The following is a 21,733-nucleotide window of genomic DNA, read 5'->3' on the forward strand; positions in this document are numbered from 1 at the left end:
GTCAGAAATAGAAGTAGCCTAATTAAAGCTGAACTGTCTGTTTGGGATATGTTAGTTCAGGTACAGGCAGCGGATATGTTTATTTTTCCACAAATTTATTTCTCTAATGAGGAGCTCACTTTCTCTTGAATCGCTTATTGTGAAATTTAGAAACTCAAAACTATATTTTGTTTCATTAGCTCTCTTTGCTGTTGTTGTCGTCATTGCTCTTACATTCACCCATTGTCCAAGTGTTTATTTCTGTGTGCACATTGCACTCACGTCATTTGTTTGGTCACTCTTTAGCTCTGGCATCATCGTTGTGTACCTTCAACACATCTGCACTGCTACATTTAAAGGGCGGACTTTTGATGCATGGCATTTTGCTTTACGCTCACGACATGCACACGACATGCCGATGTAAGCGGCATCTAAAGTCATACGAGTAGCTTGTTAAAGGGAGGGTCCGGTGTTATGCTGCATCTTTCTTACTCTCAAAAAATCCCATTCAAAAAGGCTCAAACTCTTTGTTTGTACCGTCTGACTTTTCTACATTTTCTTTGACACGCTCAGCAGCTGAACACAATAAAGACTTTCAGATCTTTGAAGATAAAACAAATTGAGGCCCACTATTTTTCTTGAAGCAGCTAGGGACTGTAGCTTCTAGTAAGCAGTATTTTCTATTAATACGTGCAGAAGTATTTAGAACACTGAAGGATAGTGCCCAATACAGCCCCTAAGTCATGAAGTACAATAGGTCCGAGGTTTTTAATAGGTCTTGGAGAACACCCTATCACACAGAAAAAAAATCTCATTGTGGCCAAAAAGAAGATTATACCAGAGCATAGGTTTTCTGCTTTTTGCCTTTTGTGTGGGATTCATTGGCAGTGAGGGAAATATTGAGTAGAAGCAGACTTATTCATTTAACCTGTCCAGGTTCTGGGAGATTGGTCCATTGGTCAGCACAGCCTATAAGTGCACACACGCTACAGTCATACATGCTGGATTGTTCCTACATGTTTTGCGAACACAGAGTTCATGCATCTAGTGATGTCTCAAAAATATTGTGAAAAAAAATTATTTTGTTATTTATTTCAAAAAGGTAAACTTTAAAATACTGTGTAAATGTATGTATATATACATTTAGTACCATTCAAAAGTTTGGGCACACCTTCTCAATTAATGGTTTTTCTTTATTTTTACTACTTTCTGTATTGTAGATCCATAACTGATGACATCAAACATATGAACCAAGATATATGGAATTATGTAGCAAAGAAAAAATTGATAAAAAAAACTGTTTTATATTGTAGATTCTTAAAAGTAGCCACCCTTTGCGTTGCACTGCAAACCCTTGGCCTTCTGTCATTGAGCTTCAAGATGTAGTCACCTGAAATGGTTTTCAATGCCTTGTCAGCTAAGTAAAGAGAAACGACAGTCCATCATTACATTAAGAACTGAAGGTCAGTCAGTCTGGAAAATTGCTAAAATTTTCAGTGTGTGTCCAAGTTCAGTTGCAAAAACCATCAAGCACTATGACGAAACTGGCTCACATGAGGACCATGCACAAGAAAGACCGGCCAAGAGTTGCTTCTGCTTCTGAGGATAAATTCATCCAAGTCATCAGCTTCAAAAATCACAAGTTGGCATCACCTAGGATTAGAACCGAGATAAATGCAGCACAGAGTTCCAGTAGCAGACACATCTCTACATCAACTGTTCAGAGGAGACTGCGCGAATCAGGCCTTTATGGTCAAATAGTTGCTAAGAGAACACTACTAAGGAAAAGCAGCAAGCAGAAGAGATTTGTTTGGGCCAAGAAAAACAAGGAATGGACAGTTAGACCAGTGGAAATCTGTGCTTTGGTCTGATCTTTGGTTCCGCCCGCTGTGTCTTTGTGCGATGCAGAAAAGGTGAATGGACAGTTTCTACATGCATGGTTCCCACTGTGAAGCATGCAGGAGGAGCTGTGATGGTGTGGGGATTTTTTGCTGGTGACACTTTTGGAGATTTATTCAAAATTGAGGGCACACTGAGCCAGCATGGCTAACACAGCATCCTGCAGGAACATGCCATCCCATCCTTTTTGCGTTTAGTTGGACCATTGTTTCTTCAACAGGTTGTGTAAGGGCTGTTTGACCAATAAGGAAAGTGATGGAGTGCTGCATCAAGAGAAGGCCAAGAGTGTGCAAAGCAGTAATCAAAGCAAAGGGTGGCTAATTTGAAGAATCTAAAATATAAAACATGTTTTAAACTTTCACACTTTTTTGTTTACTACATAAATCCATATATGTTCTTTCATAGTTTTGATGCTTTCAGTGAGGATGTTGTAAATAGTTATGAAAATGTAAAAAAACAACAACAAAACAAACATTAAATGAGAAGGTGTGTCCAAACTTTGACTGGTAAACCCTTTGTCTTTAAAGTTCCAGCACTGAAGGTTACAGCTCATGAAAACCAGAAATTCAGTACCTCAAATTCTAAGACTACTTTGAGCTGAGTACATAATTCAAACAGTATAAATACTGTGTATGTCTCGTTCTACTTCAGTAAAGACAATTACGATCACCGGGGAAACTGCTGACTTAACAGTTGTTCTAATGATCGACAACCTCGACTTGGAGGGTACACTGCAGAAGGTCATTGCTGAAAAGGCTGGCTGTTCAGAGTGCTGTATTGAAGTGTATTAATGGAAAGCTGACTGGGAGTGGAAAGTGTGTTAGGAATAGCTGCACAATGCACAATCAGCAGAGATGCCTGTAGCTATAAGAGGATTGTCAAGAAAAGAGCTTCAAAGATTCAAGAAATTTGAAGAACTTCACAAGGAGTCAATTCAACAGGTTTCAGTGCATCAAGAGGCAACATGGAAAGACATCTGCAAGCTACCAGAGCTATGCAGAAAAAGAACTGGATTCTAGATCTGTTGAGGTCCTAGAGTCTGGAGAAAGAGTGGTGTTTGAAGTCCAGTTTCAAGTTTCAGCAGTCTGTGATCATCTGGGATGCCATGTCATCTGCCGGTGCTACGGTTAGGTTGGTCCACTGTGTTTTATCAAGTCCAAAGTCAACATAGCCATCTACCAGGAGATTTTGGAGCACTTTGTTCTTTCATCTGTTGACAAGCTTTATGGAGATGCTACAGATGAGCAGAAGGCCACTGCCAAAGCAACCTGAGCTTCAACAGTCCCTCAGCAGTGCCACAAGCTTACATCCATGCTACGCCACACTGATAAAGTAATTCATGGGAAAGGAGCCAAAACCAAATATTGACTAAAGAAATAAAGATGCTTTTAAGAAGTTTGACATTTCTGTATTGTAAATCGTTTTTTGGATTAATCGTTGGAAATATTCTAACTGTATTTCTGATTTTCATGAGCAGTAGCCTTCAAAAGTAAAATATGTAGCACTTCCATAAGCTGACATAGTTACCCAAAATACAAAGCATATGTTTAACGTCTCATTTAAATCTAACTAAATAAACCCAGCTTACATGGAACAGGCTCCGGAATGCTTGTCATTTTCTCACTCATTAGCTACTGTGTAACCAGTCCTGCTTAGCTTTAATGAATCTGCCATCATTCAACAGCTAAGTTGACCTAAAAATTATTTAAACCCTTAAGCTATACGGTATTTATGCAACCACCAATAGCTAAATTTCTGAAAGCAACAAGGGCTTACCTTGTTTCTTTTGTCCGGAGACCCTCTCTTTATCTGACATACTCGCCATTTCCCAACCATCTGCTCCAAGTGCATGTTCTCCACCCTGCCCACATCCTCTATTGCCTGATAACAAAATGTTAAGAGAGAAAGATGAGTCTACTGGCTACAATTTTGATTTCTATTGATTACTATTAATTATCACTATTATAACAGGTATTGAATAATTTGTTACCAGACAGTCGACATATACCTCTCTCTTGTTTCTCTCTGCCTGTCCCCCCTCGATAGGTACGACCCCGAATTCCTTGTGTGGAATCAAAATCAAGCCGAGCAAAGAATGACAAAGTAATCCAACTATTTATTTATACTATTGTACATTCTGTCTATCTTACCTTTGTCTCATTCACTGAATCTTTCCATCCTCTCTATATGGCACCACTATCAGAAACAGATGTTAATGTTAATGGCAGCATGACAACATTTCATATATGCATTGTCACCCATTTAGCACTGCATTAAGCAGGAATCGCTTTTATTCTTAGTGTTACTTGGGTTCTAAATTGGAGAGCAGATCAGGATTTAATCACGTCATCACATAACATGAGCAAAGAAAGACAAGAAAATGATATCGCTAACCAAATATCGATTGCTTTGCGTGCAATTTGTAGGTATTTGGCTATCAGAGCCTCTTTTACATTGTCAACATTCCTCATTCTCTCCGTTGGCTTTTCATGTCTCCATCCATACCTTCATGAGTTTATCTATCTGTTAGTTTATTTGGCCGTTCATTTGTCTCCATTGTCTGTCTGAATCATCTCTGAAGTGACTTTGTGTCAAGTGTATTCACGTGGCTTGCCCGGTTTTCATTTTCGCACCTGTTTTTGTATTTTGTTTTAATGGTGCTGATCTTTTCATCTCTGGAATGCAAACAGATCTGTTTTCCTGAATACATGAGTTTTCCTTTATTCCTGAAAATTACTGAAGCACCACCATTAATCTTGAACTCAGTGAAGCCAAAAGCCAAAAATATTCAATTTCCAACAAGTGCTTATAAATATCCCTGCTAGCCTGTGTGGTTTTATGAGTTGTCCAAGCACTTTTGTTTTTTCACATGTCTCCTTTTAAAGAGGGCTGTCGATCCATTTAATAATGTGCCACTTTGTTTCACTTAAGAACATATTTCATAAACTAATGTACTAACCAGATATGTAAAATCAACTAACAGTACTGACACAGACAACATTAGCTCACTCTTCAGAATGTGAAATGCCAGTGATTTTCTTATCAGTGCCATTCAGGGTGTTATTGTCCGAACCAATACAAAAATTTAATGCTGCTCTTGGAAAATCCCTTATAAAGGATTCAAATTCACAAGCTAAGCTCACTGAACTAGACTAGACTTTATTTACTGTATATGTTTGAGGAGATGAATCAGCAGATTAGTAGTTTTATTGTGTTATGTTGAATCATGTCAAAATGAAATGAGCCCAGTGAATTAATGAACCAATGGAATTGAGAACATGAGTCCATAGGCTTCTGTCAGTGAAAACAGAAAGGACTGGATCAGTAAACATCACTGGCTGCACATAAGCAAAAAATTAAGGTTTCTAATTTAAATGCATACAATGTAGCAGAAATATTGTGTTTTGAACAGGATACGAAGTGAACCCGACACAAATCTCACTCTAAGCTGAACTCAAAAGTTGGAGCAGTTTATAATGTGTATACTGTGCTGTGAAAAGTTGCATATTTGTCACACTTGTATGTTTGCAGCGTAAAAAAATATACCCCCTTAAATTATGAATGAATTGCAATTAACCAAACTTTTTTGGAAAGTTGAGTTTAATTTATTAGCCACTTCTAGGTCTAATAACTGCCAGACCTGTTAAATCAAGAAATCATTTAAATAAAAACTGTCAACGTAAAGTAGTAAAGATCTTTAAAAAAAAACAGCATCATCCCACAATCATAAGAATCTCCAGATGTTTGGGACTCCAGTAAGAGCCATTATCCACAAGGGAGAAGACTCCGTTTCCAGCAGTGGCCATCCTACCAAATATACCTTAAAGAGCACATTCCCTCCTCCAGGAGGTTACAAAAGAACCCAGAACAACATCTATAGAACTGCAGGCCTGACTCGCCACAGTGTTCATGATTCAAGAATGAGAAAGAGATTTGGCAAATGCTCAAAAACCATCCAGTATGGCTGAAATAAAACAATTCTGCAAGGAAGAGTGGATCAAAATTCTTCCACAGTGATGTGAAAGACTTATTGACAGTTATTGATCACTTGATTGCAGTTCATGTTGCCAAGCGTGGCACAGCTGGTAATTAGGTTTAGGGAGCAATTACTTTTTCACAGCACTGTATAACTATTAATTTTGAAAAAGGTTAAATGTTAAATTAAATGTCAATTCTTTGGTTTGAGACTTTGGAAGCCTCAGGTTTTCAAACATTAAAACTGAAACTGAAACTGTCATAAACACAAATCCATTTACCACAGTTTGTGACAACTGTATGCCACTGCATGTTATACTTGTATAACTATGCACGTGACCAATAGAAGATCTTGAGAAATAAAAGATCTTGAATCTTTCTTTCTTTCTAGCTGGTAGGCAAACATCCAGCAGTCATAGTAGGAACATAATAATAATAATAATAATAATAGAGTATAAAAAGAAAAAAATAAACGTGCCCTTTTCTTCCTGAACACGTCAGCTGCACTACAATCAGCAGATATGAGTTTATATGCTGGGAGAAGGAAAGGGCAGTTTACAACTTTTGAGGGTTGAAGGTACGGAAAATGTTTTTGTAGCACAAAAGGACAAGAGCACAATGGTAAAGTGCAAACTGGATAACTGTATTATACTGCTAACAGAATTTTTAACTCTCTGCATACACAGACAGCATGCTAACACAAAGCTAGCAAAGAGCCGAGAGTGATGTTAACGCTGACAGTATGCTGAACCCCAGCCCAGCAGCCAGAGCCTAACTAGTAACAAAGGCAGTGATGAGCAGTCAGGCTCGTAGCTTTGAAGCATCATTTCTACCTGTAGATGTTTACTCTTATCACTTTGAAGTCTTTTAGGGCTGGTTTTAATTTTTGGTTTATTTTGTCTACTTTGTTTTCAGAATGAAAAATTACAAGAAAGATCTTTTCTTTTTTTTTTTGGCCTGTCCCGTTTGGCTCTTTTGCCATCAGAATTGTTGTCTAAAGGCAAACAAAGATGCCCAACGGATTTACTTTACCAAATTGACCATCCCAGCCTTGCCGTAATGGTCCATTTGATTCACCTTTTATTGTTTATTTTATTTTCACTTACTGAATACGGGACAGACTTGACTGGGGGAAAGAAGGGGAGAAAGAAAGAGGGAAAGAGAAACAGCTGAGAAGAGGGACAAAACAAAGATCTTGTGTGTCCTCATTAGGATGAAGAATTGTGTTGGTGTGTGGCACTGTAGTCCAATCAGTTATCATTAAGGAACAAATATTAACTGTATTCTTAACAGTAGGGTCTTTACCTTTCAATCCAAATGGCCTTGAGGCAACTGTTGTTGTAAATATAACTGAATTAAATTGAATCATTGGTAGTCAGTGATGTAATGTTACAGCTGCCAAAGAAAGCCTCTGCTCTTATAAAAACACATCAGGCAGGCTTATTTGCACCTGAACACACAACTTCTGGAACAGAACATGTCCTTTGGGCAGACAAGACCAAATTGGTCAAATTTGTTCATATGGTGCTTGGTGTTGCATGTTTGGCCAACACCAAGCACCATATCAACACAAACTCCTCAAACACAAACAGCACAGTGGTGGAGGGGTAAGAATTTGGCTTGTTTTGCAGCCACAGGACGTGATGACCTTGCAGTGGTCCATTAGACCAACAGGACAATGATCCAAAATACAGCAGCTAATCAAGGTGTTGCAATGGTCCAGTCAAAATCCATATCACAACCTGATTGAAATATTGTCCATAAACAAATACCCACAATCCTCTTCTACAGTGTTAAGGTTAGAGAGACAAATAAAATCAGATAGAAAACACTGATTTCAAATTATTGGCGCTAAAGATGGTCCTACAAATGACTGACTCATGTGGTGTAATTAGTTTTCGCATACTGGATAGACTCCAGTCAAAAGTTTCCTTTTCGCCTGACCATATAAAGTCATCATTAAGATTTTTCATCATAATTTTCAGAGTTAATACTTTCCTTCTTGTCTTCTACAAAATCAGCTTCAGTAATGAAAACTATTTGATTTTTGAAGGCATGAAAATAGAATTTACATGAAAATGAAAAATAGATCAAATAATTTGTTGCACTGATGCTATCTGTAGTGACATAAATGAGGAAACGCTCATTAAACTATCTTTATACTCTAAAAGATTCAAACAAATTTCATTTACCTGATTTTTCAAGCCGTTCGCCAGCATAATCTGGCAAATCAAGACATGTTACTGTAGAGACAGCATCTTATGTACTCCAACGCACTTCCTCCCTTAGGCTTCTGGTAATTTATGGAAACATTCATGCTAACACGAAGACAGATTTGTAAGAGACAGGATCTGACCCGATCCTAAAAGTGCCTGATTTTATTTCATGCTCTCCTGCACACTGAGAATCTCTGATCCATACTCAGTTACATGGATAAGATGGACTCTGTGTGTTTGTATGTGTGCTTCTCAGCTTTGCCTGACATCTCCTGACCTTTCGTTCATCTCGTCCAGCTTCAATAGGCCAGTCAGTCAGCCATGCCATCACACCCTCATGCACACCAACAGTATCTTCGTAACCCAAACTTTACACACACACACACACACACACACACACACACACACACACACACACACACACACTTTTTCTCAAATTTTCTCCCTGCCTCAGTTTCTGTTCTCCTTCCCATCAAGTCAACTTCTAACTTTTTTCCTATACTGAAACTACAAAGATGTCACCCAGACATAAACAAGCACACATAGCTTTAACTTGCAGCTGCTTTAATGTGTAAATGGGTTGTGCCACAAAAAAACTCATTCATCAAATACAATAGATTTCTTCTCAACCATAAATGATATATAAAGGATAGACATAGCCTTGATGTTATTGTTTTGGCCTTCGGCATGTTTTTCTTGTTTGAAGCTAGATGTTTCCATATCTGGATTTAGAGTGGACCGATAACTTTTTAGACCAGATTGTCAAGATGAATCCAAACTCTATGGATGCATCATATAGACACAAATGTCTCCTCTAACTATTGCAGTGTTTTGGTTACCATGGTATTGTCCTGAGTGGTAGTCTACCACAAAGTGAGATAAAGGGGTTAGTGAGGTATGTTGGCCTTAAAATCAGAATTATCGATGTCACAAAGGTGCTTTTTCTGTTGCAAGAGTAGATCCCCATAACTTATGCTCAACACATAACTTGGTCTGGAATGAGATGAGAAAACTAATCAGTTACATTTGTAGCACATGTATGATCAAGAATACAGTACCTATTCAGTCAGTAAAATTAGTTGCACTTTTATCTGGTGACAAACTAAAACAATTTCCACACCTCATTTTTTTATGCTAGGGGACAGAGTCAGAGCTGAACACACCGAGCAATCTTTAATGTTTTGTGCATGCAGTTTAAAGTGTGAGAGCTCTAATGTGGAGCTGTCATGTTAGAAATAAACAGGAGCACTGAGAGCACACTGAGTCAAATCACTAGATTTGAATTCTTGCAGCACCACTGTCTTCTCTCACTTTCATTTTACTCCAGAGTACACATCTCTCTTGTAGCAGCTCTTGTGTCTGTTGTCTTTTTCCACTCATCGATCCAGTTTCTGCCACTTATCTAGGTCACAGGAGCCTGTAGGAGTCTGTACAGACTGGTGCAGTGTCTACATCACTGCTGAAGCTGCACCAGTCCATCTGTAAGTCTCCTGCTCCACTCTTCCCTCACTCATGAACAAACCCCCAAGATACTTGGTGCAGTAACTTGTTCCCAACCCAGAGTACTCGTCGACTGAGGACTATGACCAAAGTCCACAGACCACATGTAAACTGGTTGGTCAAACTCCCACACATGCTCAAATATCCTCAAAAGGATGAGGAGCCGATCCAGTATTCCACAGCGAGGATGAAAAAATGCATTGTTTCTGTAGAATTCAATGTCCAACTAACTGCATGGACCTTCCTGTGGAGGCTGAGAAGTGTGATCCACCTAAACACACTGGAACACTTTCTCCATTCCATCTTCTTAATGGGGGAAACACCACCCTGTCCACAGCCACAGTCACTGATTTCCACACATTGTTGCAGGAGTTTAAGCCATTAAAACCAATGGTAGCACAAATGGTCCTGCCACTTTTAGGTCAAACTTTTAAAAGTTTAAAAGAACCCAAATGTAATAAAATGTCTGTTTTCTGTAGAGCTCCATAACACTCACTCACTCTGTCTTCTCTCAACCAACCAGCAGGACTGCTGTGTGATTATTGTAATGACCCTAATATCACTGAAAAACGCAGAGTCGCTGCTTTCAGGAAATGTTGGAATTTTTTAAATTAAGCAAATGGTTCAGGAGGTTCCGGAGTGACAGATGTTGAAAAAAAAAAACTCTGCAAAACACCTGTCTAAAGGTTAGGCTTTAGAGGGTTAACTACATTAGTGACCTTATCCCCAGTGATGGCATGAGCCCCCTTATAAACATCCTCACGTTTGAACATGGTGTTTCTTATGGGCAAACAGTGGTTAGCACAGAAATCCAACAACAAAACAGAATTCGGGCTCAGGTGAGGCGGGTCATTTCTCACAATCAGACTCCTCCAGGTCAGGCTATCATTGTGCAAAGTCCCCCAGTAGGACAATGGGATAACCAAACGGCTCAATTTCAGGCACCCAACTCAGGAAAGCAAAGCTGCTAGGAAATCTGAGCACTCTGAACTGTCATTTGGCAAGTAAGCACAGTCAACAGTCAAGACCCTCAGGATCTGTTTCCTTATCCAAAGGCAAACCTGGGGGATACAAGTATATCCATTCCTGCTCACAGCCTCTCACCAAAGTCTTAGACCAAATGCAATTCACAGTACCATTATAGAGGAAAAACCATACCTCGTCCTAGGGGTCACTGGGGCCAGAACCCTGGAGACGGCCCTTGGGGTAAGAGCACGTCGGTGAGGATCAACAACTTTTGGGGTCATAGGATTTTGCCATTGCCTTTTTAAATTGGTTCCACAGTCAGATCCACGCCTGTCTTCAAAACACCAAGGTTTGTTTTTTTGTGAAGGAGTCGCTGTCATGACGCCATTAAATCAGTGGTCCCCAACCTTTTTTGCACCACGGACCGGTTTATGCCCGACGATATTTTCACAGACCGGCCTTTAAGGTGTCGTGGATAAATACAACAAAATAAAACTAGTACCGGTACCGAAAAAAATGAAGATTTATTCATAACACACGTGAAAAGACCCAGGAAAACCGAGTTAACGATAACAAAATAACGCTGAAAGCCGATAAAAACCCTGAAAACCATACATTTCACACCTGAGCCTCAACTCTCGCGGCCCGGTACCAAACGACTCACAGACCGGTAGCGGTCCGAGGCCCGGGGGTTGGGGACCGCTGCATTAAATGACCAATCAGTGTCATGTAGTCTGACTTCACATTTTCAAATCGGCTGAGCTTGCTTGGAATGTCATCTAAGTAGGTACTAAAAAGTACCTGTTACCACCTAATGGTAAACCCTAAAAAATGTAGTCAAGCCAAGGAATAAGAGGCATAATCTATGGGTGATGAGACAATGACACCATTTATTATATACAGTTTGTGGTTTTAACAGAACAAATGATAACTTTTATAGAGCATTTAATGCTAGGCTCTTTTTACCACACCGCAGTAGTGTGAGACATAATTCCATCTTCATTGTTTGCTCTTTCATAAAGAACAGATGACATTAAATGTTTTAAAGAGACAAACATCATCCCTGTTTGCTGTGTTTAAACATTCTTGATCAGTTACTATACAAAGAGCTACACCCATCAGCTGAATTTGATGTGGGCAGCTCCGCATGTGTTTCTGGGTTTTTTTCTCTGGTGCTAACCAGTACAACACTGGAGCTTGCGCTGCTGAATTCCCTTTTTCTATAAATACACTGTAATGTTTTGCTGTTAATCAGCCGCCTGAAGTTGTGCGATGCCCTGCTGAAAAGTTAATGCAGTGAATCAGCGCCGTTGTCGATGTGTTTCAAATTCTCTTTCTTCTTTTCCTCCTTTCTTCCTTTTCTATCAGTTTACTCTGCAGGTTTCTACCTGTCGCTCCGTGTCTGCCTGTATTTCTGTTTGTCTTTCGGGGGTTGAGTCATCAGACGAATCTCCATTTCCCCCACTGACAATCCTCAGTAGGAGTGCACACACAAACATACCGACACAAATCACATAGTTCACTCTCTGCTTTCAAATCACTCTATTCCTCAAAAATCCTGACTCACAGGAAATCCTTTCAGCCCGATATGGCAGGGAGCATCATCTGCCTGCAGCCCTCACATCACAGCGCCTCGCCCCGCTTTCTGAATACATAATTCATAGATAGCTTATTTATTTACCGAGTTTAATTGTTGGGTTGCCTGCAGCCTGACATCTCGTATTGTGGTGTAAATGTTTTGGCTGTGGGTGACATGATCACGCACAGAGCCACACACACTCGCACACATACCTACGCAAGTGCTGATGCAAGATAGCCCACCTGGATGGTTAGGAACAAAGAGGGGATTGATGGTTCGACGGTACTTTGTCCCAGTCCACTGAGTCGCCAAATGAAATGTTAGGCTCTCGGGAGTCAGGCACATGTGCACAGATGCAGGCGCAGGTCCATTTACACAGATGTATCTACATATGTGCATAAGATGAATTTTCACAATATATACTGTGTATACTACTAGTTTTTAGACAAATCTTTGGATTTGTGGAATCTGCTGGGTCAAATCTGTCCTTGTAGGAAGAGCTCCAGACAATCAGGAGTCTTTCTTTTGCTTCTTCATTATTCAATAAAATTTTTGAATTACAGTGCATAGTGCTTTCATTACCTATCTTTATTATCGATATACTTGAGAATCGGTAAAAGCTAAGGCAGAATTCCACATATTTATAAGAGCCTACTTTTAAACTCACGTCACTCAGTTCACTTTTCAGTTCTGGCAGAATTTCGTGTCTTCCACAAAAGCATTCGTCTCCAAATATGTTCTATATTCTTTTCTTAACTCTAACATTAAAACAGTGCAAACATTCCCTGCATGAACACTTTTGCCTGAAGTTCACAGATGGCTCAGTAGTATTTGCTCACCCCGCTGTGATGTTGTCACACAGTGTTTGGGACTGGGAGCACCATATTCTCTTGTGTTCTCTTTTCGGAAGAAACACACACAGAATGAAAGCGAGAGGGAGTAAAAACTTGTACAGCTCTGGGCTAAAGTTAGTGAATGAATGAACCATAATAGTACAGCTTTCTGGGGCAGAAAACCCTCCCACAGGAGACGGGCCTGACTCGAGTTTTTCTGCAACTGTAGGTAGAGTATTTTAGTGTCTGCTTCTTTCGGCGCACTTTTAATGACATCTTATATCATCTTTATGTTGTACGGGACACCCATGCCCCATACAGTACATAGACTATTTATAAAAGGGACATCATCCAGTGGTTTATAAATGCCCATTTTTGAGCCTTGCATAGATGCATTCCTACTAATTAGTGCTAAGCAATCGGAAAAAACAAACAAACTTGAATTTCGTTCATGAAACTGCTGCTCAGAATTCTTGGATGGCTGTTGATACAGTGAATCACACAGTAAACCCTTTTATCTGTCAGACATAGTGTTCAGTTTAGAGAGTTGAATCATAACTTAAAACTTTAATACAGTTTAAAAAGATGTTGTATAAAACCCCATGCTACTGTATAGACTGTAAATAAAAGATGGAAAGCGGCAGTGTGACATCACTTTGCATTCCACATTTTGAAGCTTTAGCCTTAGGATTTTGGCCAAAAACATGTTTCTTTATTATTATTATTATTATTATTATTGTTGTTGTTGTTGTTGTTGTTGTTATTATTATTATTATTATTATTATTATTATTATTATTATTATTATCAGATTGTTAAGTGATGACGTGACGAATCCTACTTCCGGGCCTAAAGTAGTCTGCGTTTAATATGGCTTTTGTGCTGTTAACATGTTTAATGTTATGTATTTTCTTCTATTTAATCTCAAAAAGCTCCTAAAACAGTCAGTGATCACTGTTGACCTCCCTCGGCTTTTATTACCGCTAATCATTTATTTAAGCTCAGTTTTTAAAACCTTAGGATGCAACTACAGCCCAGCCCATGCAGCAGTATATGAATGACTAACCTCGTATTGTGGATGGATTATCTCAGTTGTTCTCCTGGCTGAAGTTTGGTCCTTTTACAGCATCCTGCCATGCGATTACATTTGTTCCTGACCACCGAGAACACTCACGTTAACTTTTATCGAGTGGAAAAGAAGTTAGCTTGTTTATATTATGCTAACATAGCTGTGTCGCTAGCGGTCACGTAGCACATCATTATATACCAGCTAGCCCAACTTCAGTAACCCTACAAACGTCACTGCTGTTTAGTTTTCTGTCTTCATTTATGCTGGAAGTGATAACAGAGCTGTACGTTTTAATTTGTTTCCAAAACCCCGCAGTCAGGACATGCTATATTGTATTTAGATACAAGCTAGCGAGCTAACTCCCTGCTAACTTCTAACTCCGTTAAATGTCATAAATTCCGTTTTCATGGATGCCTGGATGTTAAACTCAATTGTTACACCTGGTAGAGCAGAACGCTGATCATTTTATTAAAGATGAAAGACTTTAGACAGTTTTTCAACTCTCAGTAATGCAATAGTGATCGTTTGATATATGGACCTGCAGCGGAGTTTAGGTCCAGACACGGCTAGTGACGTCAGACTGAACAACCGGATTATTATTATTATTTGTGCTAGAGTTCCCACATTTGACTAGCAAGGAGGAGTGCTAAATTATCATTATCAGCTAACACTAGCAAGCTTAAGCAAGCATCCAGCAACTTGACATGGATGTCTGCTAATTAGTCCTAAGTTACAGACTAATAAAATACCAAAACTGAAGCACGAACTGGACATATTGTAGCAAATAGCAAATCACAGAATTTGTCAGATAATTGTAATTAAAATGATCCCAAGGGCTCCAACAGCTGAAACACTGAGGATAGCTCCAGTTCAGTTCAGTTGTATTTATATAACTCCAAATCACAACAACAGTCGCTTTAAGGTGCTTTAAGCTAGTTCAGGGACTTGAATTACTGAAAGTGAGTCCTAGCAGATGGCCACCAATTATAGCTCCCTGTTTCAGCAGAAGAGTCAGTCAGAGTAACCACACCCTTAACTTTAAGCTTTTGCCATTATCCAGATGAAGGATTTATGAAGATACAAACTATCTATTTAGGCCAAAGCTATATTTAGAAATTTTGAACATGCTTGTTAATGCCGTTAAGTTGGGCTTTCTTTACATGGGAGTCTATGGGAATTGACTGGCTTTTAGATTTAGCCTCAGGTGGTCATTTGAGGAATTACAGCCGTTACAACATTTATTTAGTCCTGGAGGCTGCTGCTTGGTGTCATTGTTATAAAAGGAAATATTAGCTCTTTTTCTGTCATTTATTATTTATTTTTGCTCATTTTGTCTCAGAGGACTGACTCAGCAAGCTTCCAATGAATTGTAGTTCTTTCACAATGGCTTCAGTTTGCACTTAGGGAGATTGTCTTGTAGTCCCATATAGAATAAATGCATGTTTGTGTTTCTATACGTCTCGTGTGTCTCACACTATAGTTTATTATCAGTGGCTCCTTGCATTTTTCTCTTGCAACATAATACTAATAAATAAGTCCAGATCAAGTGTCCCTTACATTGCTTGTGAACTCATACTAAATGATACTAAGAGTCACTTAAGTCTCGTAAAAGTTTTATACTAGAGAAACAAAGATGAATATTTATTGTACAGCTGTTTTTCACTGTATGTGTGCACAACTCCGCAGAGCATCGCGCCTCTAGCCTTGGGTTGAGTTTGATCTGCTGTGATGGATGCACCACTTTTGTCTCTCTGGCCTTATTCTAGACTCTGGTGTGTGCGTGTGTGTGTGTGTATTCCTTTCTTTTTATGATGTATTTATGTACATTTCTGGCCAATTCCTGTTATGTCAAAATTTATTCACACAGTTGTGTCTTCTTTCTGTGTGTGTGTGTGTGTGTGTGTGTGTGTGTGTGTGTGTGTGTGTGTGTGTGTGTGTGTGTGTGTGTGTGTCACATTTTCTGAGCCTGCAGGATTATACCCACTGAACCTTGTCCCCTTGTTTAAGGGATAAGTGTTTATTGTGTCACATTTGTGTGTCTCAGTAGTGGCATGCCTATTCTTGCTACCTGGATTTTAGAAAGGGAGATAATGTAAGATACAAACTTAAAAGAAGACCGTGGATTTAAGAGATCACAGCATGATAAAAAATCTATTTAGAGTTATTGTGGTAGAGTGCCACTTTACCCTCAGGTAATGCTTATTGTTCGTCCACTGATGTGCAAGCAACATCTATGTGTTTTGATGGAGTAATATAAGTGAAATTGTTTCACCGGTGCACATGTTAAGTCCTTCAAACATCTGTGCCGACGGACCTCTTGTGTAGCTTATTATGGTATCCACGGCTCTCGTTGTCACTAAAATGGTTAAAATGTATGAGCTGAGTGGATAACCTTTTTTGCTCTACATCGAGAAAAGCACTGAATGTATTTGGGTGCATGTCAGGAAGTTAGCACCTGGAGGCAATTAAAACACCCAACTCTTGCAGTTACCATCACAAAGTGCACCCGATTCTGGTGTCACAACTGAGTCAGCTCACACAGTGGCAAAGCATGCTCATACTTTTAGATTTAGCTTAGCGGTAATTTTGTTAGGACATTATTATCTCATATTTCAATGAAGGATAATAGCCTATAAATCCTGTTAGATATTACATGAAAAGGATTTTCCTTATAAATCCAGAACTTGCCGGAGGAAGAAGATGTTTTTAAGTTTACAAATAATTCAGTGATAGCTGCTCATACATCCACAGGTGCACCGCGAATAGGAACATCTATATGCTAATTTCTTTTGCCTTAATTTGTTTTGACATTATGACACTGACAGGTGACACATCTCCCTAGTCTTGGGTACGCTGGATTTAACAACACTTGCCCATCCTTGATTATAGCTCCTCCTGAAAGACTCCTCTACCTTCTCTCCTCCAGATTTATTTTAGAAATTGAGACATTTTGTAATGGATTTCCAGGTCACAGACAGGTAGACAAAGGAGATGAGGAGGAAAATGAGAAAAGGCCACAGACTAAATACAAACTAGGAAGGAAGGAACAGGTAAAGTCAGACAGGTACTAGCAAGGGGAGGGAAAACAACAGAGTGGAATAAAAACACAGAGCCACATGAAGCACTAAACTTCCAAATCAATCTGGGAGTAACTCAAAGAAGGACCAAGAATACATTCACAAACACGAGTTGGTTACAGAGTGGAGAAACGCAACAGTCACGTGGAAGAGAAACTTCAGCAAAATTTGAAAAAAATCTAAGAATTAACAAAATAATCAAAAACCAAGTAAACCAAGAGGACCGAGTCTAAGGGTTATCATCTAGGAACTATAGTTTTAAAGTACACCGATCAGGCATAACATTTTGACCACCCTGACCCATCGAGGCGTGGACAGTAGATGTGTTGTGGTATCTGCACCAAGATGTTAGCAACAGATCCTTTAAGTCTTGTGTATTCTGACACCTTTCTATCAGAATTAGCGTTCAAGTTTTCAGCATTTTGAGCTTCAGCAGCTCGTCTGGTGGATCGGACTACGCGGGTCAGCCTTCGTGCATCAGTAATCCTTGTCCATGCATGACCATGTCGCTGGTTCACCACTGTTCCTTCTTTGGTTTCTGATAGATCACCCCACAAGAGCTGCAGCTTTCGACCCAGTCATCTTGCCTTCACAATTTGGTTCCTTGGGAATGTTCAAAATGTTTACTTGCTTCCTAATATTTCAAACTAACAAGGCTCCAAGATGAAGAGATAATCAGTGTTATTCACTTCACCTGTCAGTGATCATCATATTATGTCTGATCAGTGTAAATATAACATTGTTGTCCTGTAAAACAGAAGTATAGTGCAGCACATTTACAGTAAATGTACTTCTATAGTTAAATCTCAGCTCTCTTATCGTCTCTGTAATCAATTGCAGTTGACTATGATGACCTCGATGACTGAGAACCTTCACAGACAATTGCAGTTATGTTATTGTTTTTTGCCATTTCATCAGTTTACATAACTAATCTGTCTGATGTAAGAAGCGATCTTTACTGATTATTCTAGAAGTGCATATGTGCAGACGTCCCACCACCTCATAAAAATATAAACATACACACATGACAGGAGCTTCTTATCAGCCAGTTAACCTACTCAAGGTTATGTAATCTTTAATCGTATTTATTGCTACCGTATGTTAGTAACAGCAGGATTCTTCGTGTGGAGGGAAGCCATAAAAGAAACAGAAAGCCATTCACACAATCGATTTAAACGAAAGAGAGAAAACTGTTGGAATTTAAAGAGCGCAGGGAAACAAATAACCTTTGAAATGATTCTCTCTCCATTTTCCCCATTTTTCAAACACTGAGTTTATCCCATTGGGTCATTATGAAACTTCGAGACAAAAGCTTTCTAATCCTGGCTCTTCTGCACTGCCTTTGATGGTTGGGCATGCATGCAAGTCAATGAGCGTGTATGCGTGTGTGTTCGTTTGCCGGCATTAGTTGTGCGCTGCATTGTGTGTCTTGACTAATGCTGCCCTAAGCTGCACGCTGACCCCACGGCACCCGGCGATAAGTGCATGTGTGTGTAAACCTGCAAGTGTTTGTGCGCAAATGTTTACATTAGATTAGCCAGAACTGAAATTATCTCAGCGGGTTGTTGCAGCATCAAGAAAGAGATACATCAAAGAGAAATAGAAAGGTATGCAGCCTTAAACTTCTCATGACTGTCAGAAAGCTTCAAATCAAAGAGTAGGAAGGTGCAGGTTTAAAAGAAGAAACAGCAGGTGGACTCTATCAAACACAGCAGAGCATATAGCGAAAGATGATGGTAGAAATTAGTATCCGGGAAGCATCGGCTCCTCCTCCCAAATCCCAAGAATATTAAATCCCGCTGTGGGACTAAAAGTTTGCACCAAACAAAGAGCCGGCGCCTGCCTTAGTTGGTCCCAAGAAACCGCTGCTGTCAAGGAACTGCGATGCTTTTGTTGGCCTACATCGATAAACCACGCCTCCCTCTCCACAATCCATCCAGTCCTCTGATTCCCTCGCCGCGGCTTTATTCTTTCACATCACATCTTTCTCACGTTAATCTGTGTTTCTACTTTCGTGCCAGCACCCCCCACATGTATATGTAGGGTTAGTGAGCTTATTGTGTTTCTGTGTGTGTGTGTGTGTGTGTGTGTGTGTGTGTGTGTGTGTGTGTGTGTGTGTATAAGCACGCCTTTTAGGCAAGAGCACTAGTAGACCTCTGGTTGGACGCTAAAGCCAGGGTAGCTGGGGGAAATTAAAGTAAGGACTTATCACCACAGAAGGAAGAAGCTCTTATAGTGGCTCAGTAGCTGCTCAGTATTCTCATTGCACAATAGAAGCCATAGTGGATTGTACCACAATACACCGAATGGACGCTCTTTGGGAATTTCTGTTTTACATTCTATAAAAAAAACTGGAAAGTTTCGAAGTTCATGTGTTTTTGATTTATGACTTAACTTGCTTCTCTTTGTTATACCCAGAGAAGATGCACAAAATGAAAGGATGAACGTCAGGTTACTTTAGAAGCAAAGACGGTGCGTTTTGCAATATCTTGCATTTGTTAGGCTGCGGTTTTTGTATCCCTGTGTTTGCTTTATGACATATCTCTAAATGTTTGACTGTGTTCATTAGACCTTAGCAGTGCTTTTGGAGTCCACAGGATAAAATGTATATTGATCTAGCACAATGGGCAGCCAGAAAATGCACCACATTCACTGCAGTGAGTTTGCCAACTCCATTCACTGAGATGGATTTTATAGACAACTAACAGTGCCCGGCCTTCGCTGTTAGTGAGGGCCTGGATTCTAGAGGAGGGAGAAACCGTAGACATTTCTTTACAGCCAAATTAAAGCATTGAGTTAAAAAAAATGACTTCTTTGTCTGAAAACGACAGCAAGTCACATTAAAAATGTATGCATGCACGCAGCCTGCAAGTCCTTGGGCTTATTTGATAGGGTTATGTTTTCAAAAAAGCAACCTAGAACTATTAAATCAAGCTGTATATTCTTTTTCATTTCATATCTTTTTTCTTAAAAGCACTTCTTTCCTTATCGGAGAGGAACAGCCTTTTACCATGTTCTGACTGTTGATGTTATATAGTTTGTGACGCACGTGCTTGGAACGTAATAAACTCAACAACCAGCTGATCCAAGCTGACTTGGCCAGAGCGTGAATGAGTAAAAAAACAACTACACCTAAGAAATATTAGAATAGAGCCTGTTGTGATGTTAAAAATATCGGCCAATATATTTAAATATGAGATTTTCAAATCAAGAAATTCCAATATAGGTCTTAAAATCCTCTATTGATCCGGCTCTGATAAGAAAAGAATGAGACCTTCATTTTTAGTTGTGTTTTCTACACAGTACAATTCTAAACATCAATAAAAACGCCAGGAATAATTTTTTGTTTTGGTTATCAGCATGCTGATATTAACAGCCATATAACCGTTTTATTTGGTTCTTTTGAGCCAGTTCTGATATTTAAATGAGTGTTTAATCATTAGCTAATGCTAAGCAAGCTTGATTAGCAAGCTGCATCCATAAACCATACAGATTTGTTGGATGGGCTGTGCCTCAAAGGAATAATTATTTATCAGATAATTCCACAAACCTGGAGATGCCTGAAACTGCAGATGGCTTCCACAGTTCTCAGTAGAGGTTTGTTCTTTGGTTTTTTTAGCATTTGATTTTTCACGTGTTCCACAAAGGAGGCCTACATGTCTGACTGTGACGCTACAGAATACTCTGTAAGTCATGTGTGGAAAAGTGAAGAATATGTTGACAAAAATAATAGAACACCTTTTACCAGTGCTTTATTTTACCTTTAAACATAGTTTACATTTTACATTCACACACTAATGATCTCATATTTACTAATTTGCATAACCGAGGTAAGCATTTAATTTATGTATGACATTTAGGTTCCTCACTTGTTGTGGTAAAGGTCAAATCATTCAGCCTGTGCTTATGTCCCAAACCTAAATTGGCCGGCCTTTAGTGAACTGTCACTTGGAAACAGTCACCTGGTGACGCGCATCTTTTTTAATATTGTGCTGAATAATTTCACCCTAAATAAACAGTTATTGTAGATCACTGAAACAGAACAGAAATCTCTGTTTATTTAATGTGTCGTTTTTTCCCCCCCCTTTTTTCTTTTGATTTATTCCAACTTATTATGCTTCTCTTTCTGTCTCTCTGTCTTTCTTTCTTCCTTCTCCGGTAAGCATTTTAAATCAGGGTCACAGTAGGGAGGCAGGCTAACAGGTTCAGCTCCGCACACACATCTCTATCTCTGCATTCATCAAAGCATACTATATTTTCTCTCTCTCTGTGTGTCGCTCTGTAGGGAGTTTGGCTGGAGGGATCCAGAGCTGCCAGAGGTGATCCAGATGTTGCAACATCAGTTCCCATCAGTTCAATCCAATGCTGCTGCTTACCTCCAGCACCTCTGCTTTGGAGACAACAAGATCAAATCTGAGGTATCAATCACTGAGGGAAACCTGCACAGACACAAAATTCTCACACACGGAGAAATTAAATATGTCATATTTAATTGACATAAATTAAATTATTTAATTTAATTGATGTCATAGCGCTACAACATAATGTTGCTTACACACACACATGCATGCTTTAACTCTGTAAGTTTAATCAGAACACCCACTGAAATTCTTTCCCAGGGCTTCCTCTGGTGCAGATGAAC

At 39.4% G+C, this 21,733-nt stretch overlaps 1 protein-coding gene across 10 annotated transcripts in view; it reads left to right on the top strand.

Moving 5' to 3' along the window:
* Positions 1-21,733, top strand: part of ctnnd2b (catenin (cadherin-associated protein), delta 2b) — a 231,489-nt gene that overhangs the window by 144,256 nt on the left and 65,500 nt on the right. For 7 of the 10 annotated variants that reach the window (XM_005740267.1, XM_005740268.1, XM_013912714.1 and 4 more), the window contains 2 exons: positions 3,925-3,981; positions 21,377-21,509. In XM_005740267.1, the coding sequence (XP_005740324.1) occupies positions 3,925-3,981; positions 21,377-21,509 (190 nt within the window). The remainder of the gene's footprint in view (positions 1-3,924; positions 3,982-21,376; positions 21,510-21,733) is intronic. The other 3 variants (XM_013912717.1, XM_013912720.1, XM_013912719.1) reach the window with 1 other exon arrangement.

Source organism: Pundamilia nyererei, unplaced genomic scaffold (genome assembly GCF_000239375.1).
Source record: "Pundamilia nyererei isolate P.nyererei 1_Seehausen unplaced genomic scaffold, PunNye1.0 scaffold00098, whole genome shotgun sequence".
Taxonomy (NCBI): domain Eukaryota; kingdom Metazoa; phylum Chordata; class Actinopteri; order Cichliformes; family Cichlidae; genus Pundamilia; species Pundamilia nyererei.